Raw genomic sequence first — 12,041 nt, 5'->3', positions numbered from 1 at the left:
TGCTGGAGAGGTCAGGTTTATGAGCTGACTTGTGCACGTTGGCCTAACCTTTTTTTCTAACCTCTAATTGGGGAAGCTGTTGTCTTCCCTTGCTCTAAGCCTCGTCAGTCACTCCTGCTGACGGTGTGTGTATGGAGTGACCGATTTTAGTCATCAGGTTCTAGGGCATGTCACCTGGTGTAGGCCCTTTCTTTGCTTTGCCTTTCTTCAAGGTTAAGGTTCTCACTCTGGGACCTTTCACAAAGTTGATCAGAACTCTACAGATAAGCATAGAGGGAAATGCTTGTGCGGTTGAACTCAGTGTGGAGGCTGCAAGGCCATGTGAGGAGCTATAGAGGAGGTTGTTGGGTCAAGGAAGCAGCAGCAACAGTCCCTTCCCTGAGCCATAGTCATCCAGGTGGGCGACCCTGAGCTAAGGCCAAGATACTTGACATATCCAAGTGCGCAGATCATCAAGGTTCTCAGTTGGAAGTGAGAGTGCTCGGAAGGGGCGATGGCTGGAGTGGGCTGTCAGGTAGAGGACTCGGACTAGAGGAGGCGAGTGGAGTCACGAGGTCAGAACTTATCCCCAGGCCTCTTGGGAGATTGCTCAAAAGAATGCTGCTAACCTGGAGCAGAAGGTGATTGGGTGGGCAAAGGCAAAAGGGGCTGGGCCCTTAGGATCTGCCTGGATGCCCTGTGACAGTCCTTTTCCTGAGTGTTGGCCAGAGCCAAGTCCTGGGTGGGCGGTGTACTTTTAGGTGGTTGATGAAGAAGAGCTGTGGTCTGTGGTGCTCATGGATGGCATGATTAGTTGAGAATCTACTTAGTTCTGGTGGGCTGGGCTTGAAACAGCACCCAGAGTGCCCTAGGAGATAGGAGCAGCTGTGGAAGCCTGGCTTTAGCAGAGCTGGTGGGTGAGCATGGAGTAATAGCCAACAGAAAGGAAGCCCTCACTGTTCACGCCTTCCTCTTGCCCTGGCCTTGCTCAGCTTGTGAGTCTTGACCATGGCCCTGTGAGGCAGTATGTGTCCTGTCCAGTGTGTAGATGATTCTGTAGAACTCCTGCCTGGCAGGTCAGGAAACCCTGGCAGTGACCTCAGAGAGCCCCGTGGACAGTTTTCATCTCTTCCTGTTCCTTCTTTCCTGTTCCTCTGGCTGGCTGTGATTCTGTAATTCTCTCTGATTCCTTCTAGCACAGTTTGCTGCTTTTCTGAAACAAAACATGCTGGTGAGGAAAGCTCTTCCTCCTGGCGCCTCCTCCTGTCTCTTTGGTGAGTATTGCTCTTCTCTGCTGTCCTCCTTCTCCCTCACCTCCGTGGTCTCCTCCTGTCCTCTGCCTCCTCCTGGCTCCTGGTTCTCTTGGGCCAACTCCCTTCTTCCCACCTTCCTTCCCACCTTGGTCTTTGCTCTCAGTCCTTGTGTTTGCTTCTCCTGGGGTTTTCCTTTCTCTCTGACTAGTTGTTTCAGTGTGGCTCTTGCTCTGCTGCTCCGGTGTGTGCCTGGGCCTGTAGCCTGTGGCATGTTTTCTTGTCTGTGTGCCCCCCACCTCTGTCTCCTCGTTTCATTCCTGGCAGCTGCAGGCACACTGGCCCTTCACCAGCATGAAGCCCATCACTGCTCCTGGCACCCCCCTTCCCGCCACCTCTGAGTTCAACCAGTGTATTTGTCCCTAAGCACTGCCCCCAAGCTGGTGGTGCCCTCTGGTGGCCCCATCCTCGTGTGACTGCTGCCCTCCTTCCCATCTCTAGCCCTGCTCGCCTGTGTTGAGAGGGCCTGGGGGGAGTTCTGGGCGTCAGGGGGAGGCGACCTGTGAGGACACCTAAGGACAGCGTAGGTGCAAAAGCGTGGCCATGCGCATGACAATTCTGTTGGAGTCAGTGTGTTAGCAGATGGCCTTCTCTGTACTAGCGTGGGTGATGTGGGTTGCGGCATAGGCCCCCACTGCCCTGTTGTCTCTGGGCAGGAGCGTGAGGCTTCCTGGGCTGAGGTCTCCCTCACCTTGTGGCTGCTCAGAGCCAGCCTCAAGTCCTGGTGACAGTGCTTCTCACGGCCTCCATTTGGCAGGGAGGCCCTTAGTCTCCTGCCCTTAGGCAGGGTGGAGCCCCCGAGAGCATGCTGAGGGGCTCCCTTTCACAGGGGAGCAGGTGGCCTGCTCCTCCATGGGATCTTCATAGAGTGCTTACCGCCCCCCTGCTGAGGGACGGTGGGGGGAGGCCGTGCAGCAGGAAGCGGTCACCTTCCTTCTCTCTGGCCAGCATTGTCAACTGCACTATGGTGAGTCCGTTTGTGGTGTGGCCTTTGCCAAGTGATGGCAGCGTGTGTGCCCCTAGATCCTGCCTGCTGACGGCCTCGCCTTCCCACTGCAGGCCAGCTGGGGGTGGGTGGAGCCCTCCTCTGAGGTGGGCTTGTGGAATGTGGGCCCCACGTGGGGCGGTTCCCCCGTAGGTTCCCAAGGTGGCCCGTGCTGGCGGTGACTGGCAGTGAGGACGTGCTGTTTTGGCTCATGGTGATCTCACCTCAGCTCCGTCTCTTAGTTCCCATTTCATCAGAACCAACAGAAGAGGCAGAGAAGGAGGAGCTCAGGGTTCAGCTGAAGCGGCACCACCCTTCCAGCCCCCTTCCCGGCAGTAAGACCTCCAAGCGACCCAAGATCAAGGTGTCCCTTATTTCTCAGGGGGACACGGCTGGAGGGCCTTGTGTTGCTTCCCAAGGAGGAGCTCCAGATGGTGAGTCTCTTGGCTTTCTTAGTAAGATGGCTGGCCATCTGGGCCTCGGCCTGGCCCCGGCTGGTGGTGACTCACCTTCCCCCTGCTGCAGCAGGTGTGGGAGTGAGGGAGATGGAGCTGGCACACCTGGCGGAGTGCTGGTGACAGGAAGGGAGATGGGAAGCTCCGCAGGGCCGCTGTGTGCTTTGGTTTCAGTGAAAGATGATGGGAGACTCCAGAAAGCATCAAATAGAGGGAGGAAAACCCCAGCCCCCCTCTGACAACTGTGCTCTTTCATCCTGCAGTCTTCCCCTAATGTCTTGTTAGCCTGGGCTGTGGGTCTCGGGAAGGGAGGACTGACAGTGACTTTGGTGGTTTCCGTCTCTCAGCGGCGGGCGGGAAGGCTATCGCTGTGACGCTGGGGCAGGCGTCAGCAGGTGGACTGCTCCCCACAGCCAGGTGAGTCTTGCTTGTTTGGTCCTGGTCCCTTCTTCCTGTCACCCCTTATCTGGCTCATTTGTTGTTTGGAAAGATGGTGGCGTCTGCGTTCTGTTGGTCATGGGACTGTGGCTTCTTTCTCATGGGGATGTCTGTCTTTGATTTGGGTCAGCCCAGGGCTCATTTTTACTTAGAGATTGTGGAACATGCCCTGGGTCTTGCTCTGAGGCCTGAGTTCTTAGGAGGACCAGAACTGGGTGGTTCAGAGGTATCCAGGTGAAGAGCTTGGGGCCCACTTGTCCCTCATGTAGCACTGGGGTCTGTTGCCTTCTGACCTTTGGGTGAAGCTTCTGTTCTCTGTGTTTCCAGGTCAAGTGCTTCTGAAGGTGTCGCAGCCAGCCCAGCCCCCTCAGTGGTCTCTGGAAGCACCACACCCAGCACCCTGCACACACTCCAGAGCCGCTTGGTGGCCACCTCTCCTGGCGGCTCCCTCCCAGGTATCTATCTGGTTGCCCAGCTTCCTTGCTCCCGGCTGTCTTTTTGGTCTGTTGCTGGAAGGTGATCCTCGAAAAGAACATGACTGACCTGGACTGGTGCTGTCCTGTCCTCCCCTAGGCGCCACATCAGCCAGCAGCCTCCTGCAGGGCCTCAGCTTCAGCTTGCAGGACATCAGCAGCAAGAGCTCTGGCCCCTCGGCGAACCCTGGCCTCCCTGGCCCTGGGCCAGCCCCACAGGTGTGCCTCTGCCTTCCCCTGCTGGGCGGCTGCGGGAGGAGGCTTCCTTGCCTTGTTTGGTTTGGGCAGGGTGACTGGGCCAGGAGTTGTGGGCCAAGGACAAACAGCCGTCCTGCCACACAGCCGGGGGCTGCCAGAGGTTAAGATCCATTATTCACCTTATGGCCTAGGCAAGATTCTTTACCTTTCTGTAAAATGAGATCGTGGTGGTAGCTCCCTTACAGTGTTGTGAGGGGTAAGGTGGTAAGTGCAGACCCTGGAAGGGGACCCTGCACATGGCAGGCGCTCAGTATGTGTTAGTCTGGGGGCCCTCCAAGCTCGCACGTTGCGGGTGGGCAGCAGCTTCTGATCATCTGGGCTTGTGTGTCCCACAGGCCGCCAGTGTGAAGTTGCCCACCCCCATGCAGAGTCTGGGTGCTATCACCACGGGCACCAGCACCATTGTCCGTACCATCCCTGTGGCCACCACCCTCTCCTCCTTGGGTGCCACTCCTGGTGGGAAGCCCACAGCCATCCACCAGCTGCTGACCAATGGGGGCCTTGCTAAGTTAGCAAGTAGCCTCCCTGGCCTGGCTCAGATCTCTAACCAGGCATCAGGTGAGTCTCATGAAACTGTGGGGACTTCCAGATCTGGGCTCTCTCGGGGACCTTTCCATCTTATGCAGGCCAGGTCTGAACCCCACCCCCCAGGGTCCTAGCCTTACCTTTGGGCTCAGCTGTGTGGACCCATCCTCTAGAGGGTGAGAGAAGACGAGCGGTTACCTGCTGCTTTCTGATTCACTGGTGGGGCACAAATGTCCAGCTGGGGTGGAGGCTGGGGAGACGGGGAGCCTCAGCAGAAAGTGGGTACTGTGGCCAGAAACCCTGCCTGCTGTCGCCCTCAGGCCTGAAGGTCCCCACCACCATCACTCTGACTCTCCGCGGCCAGCCTAGCAGGATCACCACGCTGAGTCCCATGGGCTCAGGAGCAGTTCCGTCTGAGGAGGCCACCTCCCAGGTGCTGCCCTCCAACTCCCAGGTGAGTCTGCCTGAAAGGACCAAGGACACAGGTTGTAGTCTGGGCAGTATGGGGCTGGTGGGCTGGATGGCCAGCCAGAGGGGTTGCCGCTGTATTGCGCCTGTGGACAGGCCGGGTCTCCCAGAGGTGACACCTCACTATGACAGCTTGACGTGGGTCTTGCAAATTTTTCTTCCTATGTGGAGTTCACAGCTCTGTCGCGCAGAGCCTCGTTTCTGCCACATTCCTGGCAGGTGAGTAGAGCCTGTGTGCGGCGTTCCCTGGACTCCCCCCCTCCTCTTCTTGGCTTCCTTGTGCAGGGGTGGCACTCAAGGGGTCACAGCCTCTTGCAGCTTTCCAGGCCTCTCCCGGCCTCTCGAGATCTCGGCGTTCACTGCTGTCTTCAGGGTGCAGCCAGGTTTACAGCTTTTGCCCATCAGCTCCTCTTGGCCAATCTGGTTTCCATCGTGACCTTTTCAAATGAAATGTTTCTAATCTTAAAATGGTGATTTGAGGAGCCACCCAAAGATTATAGGTTAAACCCCAAAATAGTCCAGTTCAGTATTGAGCATGCTTTTCCCCAGTGTGCGCTGTTGAGCCAGGGCAGGTGCTGCGAAGCTGCACTGTTGGCAGGTGACGGTTCCTGAGCTGTTGTCCACAAGCCCTCCACCTCCAGGAAAACTGCAGAGAGATCAGTGCCTGGCATTCGTTGGTTAGGGTCATGGCTGTCTCTTTTTGCAAAGGGCGGAACTGTTTTCATTTGACTCCTTATTTTTTCAGCTATAAAAGCAGTTATGTTAACTTTAAATTTTAATTCAAATATCACAGAAATTTTGAAGGTGAAAATTTCCCATGACATTCCTCCCAGAGGTGATATCTCACTATGACAGCTTGATATGGGGTCTCCCAGATTTTTCTTCATATGGAGTTCATTACTTATTTTAGGAAAGAAGAGGTCACAGAGCATAGATTATATTGTAATGAGCCTTTGTCTATGGATAGCGTTGTGACGTGTTTTCCTGTCAGTTGCAGAAACCTGTCCGTCTCTTCAGAGGTTGGCAAGTTCTTACTGTGTGGAGGTTGACAGCACATCTCACTACCTCCAAGGGCGGGGTTGGGTTTCATTTTGTCACATGGTGAGCGCCTTTGCTTCTGATGCTTGTGTCCCTCTAGGAGCATCTCTGTGAGCTTGAGACCAGTAAGTGGAGGGTATGTGCAGCTAACATCTGGCCAGCTGCTGACTAATTACCTTCAACTCATTTAGCCAATCTCCAGTTCCAGCCACAGGGGTAAAAGTACCTGTTTATTCTAGCTAGTGGCTAGTCTCTTTTTTTTTTTTTTTTTTTTTTTTAATTTTAGCTGAAGCATTAAGTGCTTAGCTTTGATTTCAAGATTATTTATTATATGGACATTTAACATATATAGTAAAATCCTTACATATTTTCCTATATGCGTCCAAAGTTTTGTGTCTGAAGGAAGCTAGTCCTATCATAAGAATATAAAAATAATCTTTTTGTTTTCTAAATTTTTAGTTGTGGCAAAATACATCAGCATCCAGTTTACCACACTAGCCACATTTGAGCGCAGTTGGTGGCCTTACGCAAACTCATGCTGCCTCTCAGCCAGCACTGACAGCCCCCTCCAGGGCTTTCCTGTCATTCCATCATGAAGCTCTGTTTCTGTATTTTCTTGCACTGCTTTTATGAGTTGCTTTGTTCCATAGTCCACTTGGAATTTTATTTTGTGTGTTCACAGAGGCAAGGATGAGTCCATCTTCTGTCCTCAATTGAACTCTGCTGCTCTTACATTCCAGTCTGTTCTGTAACCTGGATCTGTTTCCCTGTAGTTTGAAAGTGCAGCTCCTGCAGGTGCTGGACATAGAGGTCATTGGCATACACAAGGCCCTGGGTTCAGTCCCCAGTGCCCCCCACACACACACAAAAGAAAAGGAAGAAAATGCAGATCCTCAAGGAAGTTTGCTGAGATCATCTTTATTCTTTTCCTTTCTCTTGATAAATAATGGGTCTTTAATGGTGTCTATTGGTCTTTTATAATCCAATAAGATAAATGAGTATGAACATTTCTTTTTTTTTTTTTTAATCAGTTAAAAATATGAGTTACTTTAAAAGATTTTCTCATACTGAACTGTCTGAATTCTAAATTCAGTGGCTCATTCATTACGTCCTGTTCTTTTCTTTTCGAGATGGATCTTCTTGCCTCAGTCTCCCGTGTAGCTGGGATTACAGGCATGCAACACCACACCTGGCTTCCTATTCTTCTGTTTTTACATATCCCCTAATTATTTTTATTGTGCAGACAAAGGAAACAAGACCCTAACAAAAATTGAGAACAAAATGAGAAAAGAAACCAGTATTTCCAAGGAAAAGCATGTTTCTTCTTTTGATTATCTTTTACTTGGGATTTTGGCTTGTTTATCAGTCAGATTGGCTGGTAGTTGTCTTCTCCCCTCCTCTGCGTGTGTGTGTGTGTGTGTGTGTGTGTGTGTGTTTGTTTTTCCCTCTCATACTCTTAAACAATTTAACTAGTAAAAAAGCTCTGGTCCTTGGTGGGTTGATAGAAGTGACCCACAAAGCCCTTGGACCCTGTCTCGGGCTGACTGCCATTGCAGGTACCATGTAGGTGCAAAGCTGGACCTCAGGTGCCTTCCCTCTAGAGCAGGTGCTGCTCCCCGGCCTGCTGTGGCCTGGAGGAAGCTGGTTAGTGCTAGGAAGAGAATCTGGTCACTGGGAGTCTCGTTCTCCACCCCTGAATTGAAGGACGGGGTAGTTAGAGTTCTGTTCTTGGACCCAATGGTGTGGATGCCAGATTGGCTTTTGCCTGAGAAAGATGGGTCTGTGGTGTTGGGCGTGGGCCACGGTGGTCCTTTTCCAACAGAAGGTGGGTGTGAGATCAGGGCTTGCTGACTCCTCCCTCCAAAATCTCTGTTTTCACACAGCCAGGCAGTACGGTATTAAGGAAAGATCACCGAACAGGCCATCTGTTTTCAGCTAGCTGTGTGATCCTGAGCAAATTACCTGACCTTTCTGGGCTTTGCTTTTCTCATCTAATTCAGTGAGGAAGTTGGCTTTTATGTGTGAATGTTGTGGAGAGATTTAGTAGCTACTCAGATTCTCCTCGGGCTACAGGAACACAAATGTTTGAATGTGAGAAACAAAGCACTCAGTTTTTACATTTATGGGGCATTTGGAAATTTGAACACTCACAGGATAGTTTGTTGATATGAAGGAGTTGCTAACCTTTTTATGTGTGTTCATGAATTTATTGCATTTAAGTTTAAAAAAAAAACAATCCTTTTTATTCTGGGCTTACCTACCATATTATTTATGGATGGAAGTGAGTTTAGAAGGATTGCTAACCTCAGCTAGGCTATGGAGGGTCTGTGAAAGCACCCAGTTATCTGTGTGGCTTCTGGCACTGACTGGTAATCTTGCCTGTCTTTGTGGGAATGGCCTGTTATAGGGAGAGGCTGTGTTGAGCCCTGCAGGGTCCTGAGGATGGACTTCTTGCTCATGGTCACAGCTGACTGGACTTTCACGGTCCCCTGGCCACCCAGGACTGCAGCAGGCTGGAGGCAGCCTTCTAGTTGCCCATAGTAGGGGGCCTTGCAGTAGACTGGGGCTGAACAGCAGGGAGGCTGTCCCAGGAGGTCTCCGTGGTCACCCTTCTTCCTTCCCCTCCCCATGCCACATCTTCCTCCCTTGACTTCATTCCCAGGGTTCCCCGCAGGTGCCATCTGGAGAAGCTGTGGAAGGTGTGCACAGCAGGTGCCAGCCGTCCCCTCGGCTCCTCCTCCCAGCTTTTTTAATTTTGTTTTTCTTGGACACAATCCCTTTATTTTTATTTATGCATGTGTTTATTTTGTGTGGTGCTAAAGATGGAACCTGGGCCTCGCAGTGCTAGGCGAGTATCCACTGCTGAGCCCCGCCCCAGCCTTGTATTTTGGGTTGTGCTCGTGTGGTGCTGAGGCCTGCGTGTGCCAGACAAGGGCTCCCCACGGGACTCGGCGTTTGTGACATACTCCACCCCAGATGTCTAGGCCCTAAAAACGCAGTTGTCAGAATAGTCAAGGAGCCTTCCCTTCAGTCCTGTCACCCTGTGGGACTCGCCCGGTCCCTCCCCCTCTGTCTGCATTCCTTCCTGTCCTCCAGGGAGAGCCGACCTTGGGGTGAGCACCCATGGTACTGTGGTGCTCTGTGAGCTCTCTCACTGATCCTCGCACCACCCTGCAAGCAGGCGCTGTCACCTGTGTCTTGCAGGCGAGGGGGAGGGCTGCAGAGCCTGGGCCGTCGCCGGAGGAGTGTGGTGCTCCTGCTCACATCCTGTGTTCAGCCTCTTCCCTGCTGAGGGCTACTTCTTGGGATGTCAGAAGAGTGGAGTGACGGGTCATGGGTTGGAGGTGGCCGCTGGCTAAATGTTGACCCTTTTCACTGCTCTCCTGCCACAGCGCCTGCCTCCAGCCCCCTGAAGACGCCAAGCCACGCGTCCTCCTTACTAGGCTGGTGATGGCTGCCCGCGGTGGGCCTGGGCTGGTGCACGGTCCCGCTGAGCTGAGTGTCTGAAGACCCCTTGAAGATGGTCATTCTATCGCTCCGCCAACTGTCATCAGGGTTGGCCCTCTGAATGTCGAGAAATCCTTTGGCCAGGTGACAAGGTGCCATCCAGGGGAGCAGCATCTTCTGGGACCTGCGAGCCTGGTTCCTGGGACGCCCCTTCTCAGCAGATCTGGTCGGGTCTGGTCCAGGGCACTTCCTCCCCAGCTCGGCACAGCTGGACCTGGGTCCGTGTTCGCCACTCACTGCACGTCACAGAGGAAGACACAGGAACCCCTCTGGGCTGTGGGGTTAAGAGCAGGAGCCCGCAGCCAGTTCAGGACCAGCGGGGCTTGTCTTGGATGTCACCTGCTTTGCTGAGCAGCCCTTGGAATTGAGAAACCACCTCAGGGACCGAGCAGCCTGCTGGAGCCCCCGGCTTTCAGCGGTTTCATGATGAAGGCGAAGAGAACTGGGCCGTGTTGTCTTCCGGCCCCTTTGTCCACTGTGGGAGCAAAAGTTGCCAAGGGGTGACAGCTGGCCCTTTGTCCTTTTCCCCATGTGCTGGGCAGTTTCTGCGTACAGAGAGCCTGCAGGTCCAGGAAGCAGCTGGTGGGGGCGCCAGAGAGCCCTGGGTGCAGACGGCATGGGCCTGGGCTCCGCATCTGGCCAGAGTTGAGAAGCAGCAGCCCCAGGACAGGGGGATCCTGAGGCCTGTCTGCAGCGCCTGGAGGTGAGGCAGGGACCACCAGCCACGGTAGCGATGGTCATGCCACTGCCCTGGAGGACGCTTGGGCAGCAGAGTGGCAAAGGCTGTGCTCCAGGATTTCTGTTTCTGTTTCACACGGTGTTTTGTCTCCTGCTTGTAAGTGGAACAATGAGTGGCAGTGACTCTACCAGGCAGGGTTTCAAGTGCCAGCCTGAGCCCTGCCAATCATGCTCCCTGGGGAACTGGTGGCTGAAAATGGAGCTCTGAGCCCCACCCTGCCTCTTCACAACACAGAGCAAAGGTAGTTTATTAGTGTTTGACTTTGGGCCTAGGCTCTAGAGCTGACTCCCTTCCCTTCCACACCTGCAAGGTTGCCAGCCAGGGTGACAAGTAGCCAACCCAGGGTGACTGTGTTTAGCCCTGGGCTCCAACCCCCGCCAGACCACCTATGTTCAGTCCCAGGGCCTCAGAGCAGCCTGAGCAGCCGCCTTGAGGGAGAACACAGTGTTCCCGCAGTCCACACCCTCTCTCCCTGTCTCAGCGGGGCATCAAGGGGCGGGTGGCATTTTGGCATTAGCTGTAGGCAGCTGCTTTCTGGAGTACAGCAGGCGATCTAGTAAATTAAGGAAGGTGTGAGACCTGAGAGAGGCACCAAGGCTCAGGATCTTGGTGGCTATGTGGGAGGTCACAGCATGTCAGAAGAGCAGAGTGTTAACACTGCGAGCCTCCGCGACTCTTTGGGGACTCATTTAGGACACGCAGAAGGCCGTGGATGACCCTCGTGACAGGTGAGCAGCCTGGACGATGCTGGAGGGGCTGCTTCTGACAGATGCTGGGACCAAAGACAAACTCATATGTTGTCCTGCCTATCTGGGGGCAGCCCCGGGGCCACAGACCTCAGAAGCAATACTCTTGGTGGAAAACATGGAAGGATCAAGAAGCCTTTACGTTCTTGGGTGACGGGTGTATGTGGATGTCCTGTGGAAGATGTCCTTGGTCTTTTCTTTCAGGAGAGGTCACTGAGGGGCAAAGACCCTGTGTCACCCTTGGTCCCACTGCAGAACAGCCTTGGGCTGGGTGGGTTAGAGCCGAGCACTGGCAGAAACAATTAAAAATCCCAAACCACCGTGGTTTGCTTCAGCCTGTTTTCATTTGACTTCATGTTTTTCTCTACCTGGCAAATGGGTGCCAGAGATAACACCCATATGGTGGAGCCCATGATCACCCTACCAGTGTTGGGTGCTGTGGTTCCTTTCTGACCTATGAGGACACCAAGGCACGGAGAAGCCACACAGCAGGCAAAGGCAGAAACAGAACAGAACCCAGGTGGCCTCGTGTCTGTTTTGTGCACTGTGTTGGGGTCTGACCCGGAGCCAGAGGGAGGTCAGCCAGGAGGTGAGGCTTGGCTTGGCCCACAGGGTGCTCCTTTTCAGGGCACCTCCCCCAGATCAAGCGGGCCTCTGGCTGGGCCTTAGAGATGAGCATCCCTCTGCACAGTCGACCTGCGGAGCCCCAGATGGGTGCATGGATCCCAGCCCCAGGCTGTTTGTGAACTTGGGCCCAGAGGACCCTCCAGTTCCGCATCTGTGCTTGGCATTGGCCCTTCTGGTGGAGGCCGTGGTGCTGCTGGCTGCTGGCACACTGGGCACAACTCTGACCCATAGTAGAGCTCTGCTGTGCTCCTTCTGACCCCAGGCCCCTAGCCTTGCCCATAGGGGAGCCAGAGCAGCAGGCTGTCAGGCCTGGGGAGTGGAGGCCAGGGCTTCAGAGAACCAGGGCAGTGGGCCCTCCCTCCACTCGCCTCCATTCCTGAGCCGTTTCAGTCAGGACTGAGGGTGGCAGGAGAGACCCCTGTCCCCAGAGGATCACTGGGCAGAGCAGTCTGGGCAGGGAGCCTTATTGTCCCGACCTCCCCTGACTTGAACT

At 54.1% G+C, this 12,041-nt stretch overlaps 1 protein-coding gene across 6 annotated transcripts in view; it reads left to right on the top strand.

The window, feature by feature from the left end:
- Positions 1 to 11,235, top strand: part of Kansl3 (KAT8 regulatory NSL complex subunit 3) — a 40,196-nt gene extending 28,961 nt beyond the window's left edge. For 4 of the 6 annotated variants that reach the window (XM_076832563.2, XM_076832562.2, XM_076832564.2 and 1 more), the window contains 8 exons: positions 1,176 to 1,253; positions 2,517 to 2,708; positions 3,077 to 3,146; positions 3,495 to 3,622; positions 3,741 to 3,859; positions 4,234 to 4,456; positions 4,744 to 4,877; positions 9,322 to 11,235. In XM_076832563.2, coding sequence (XP_076688678.2) covers positions 1,176 to 1,253; positions 2,517 to 2,708; positions 3,077 to 3,146; positions 3,495 to 3,622; positions 3,741 to 3,859; positions 4,234 to 4,456; positions 4,744 to 4,877; positions 9,322 to 9,342 — 965 coding nt within the window. In that variant the 3' untranslated portion in view covers positions 9,343 to 11,235. The remainder of the gene's footprint in view (positions 1 to 1,175; positions 1,254 to 2,516; positions 2,709 to 3,076; positions 3,147 to 3,494; positions 3,623 to 3,740; positions 3,860 to 4,233; positions 4,457 to 4,743; positions 4,878 to 9,321) is intronic. The other 2 variants (XM_076832566.2, XM_076832565.2) reach the window with 1 other exon arrangement.
- The last annotated feature ends 806 nt before the right edge of the window (positions 11,236 to 12,041 follow it).

Source organism: Callospermophilus lateralis, chromosome 14, assembly GCF_048772815.1.
Source record: "Callospermophilus lateralis isolate mCalLat2 chromosome 14, mCalLat2.hap1, whole genome shotgun sequence".
In the NCBI taxonomy this organism is placed as follows: Eukaryota; Metazoa; Chordata; class Mammalia; order Rodentia; family Sciuridae; genus Callospermophilus; species Callospermophilus lateralis.
This window is presented reverse-complemented; position numbering and strand designations above follow the sequence as displayed.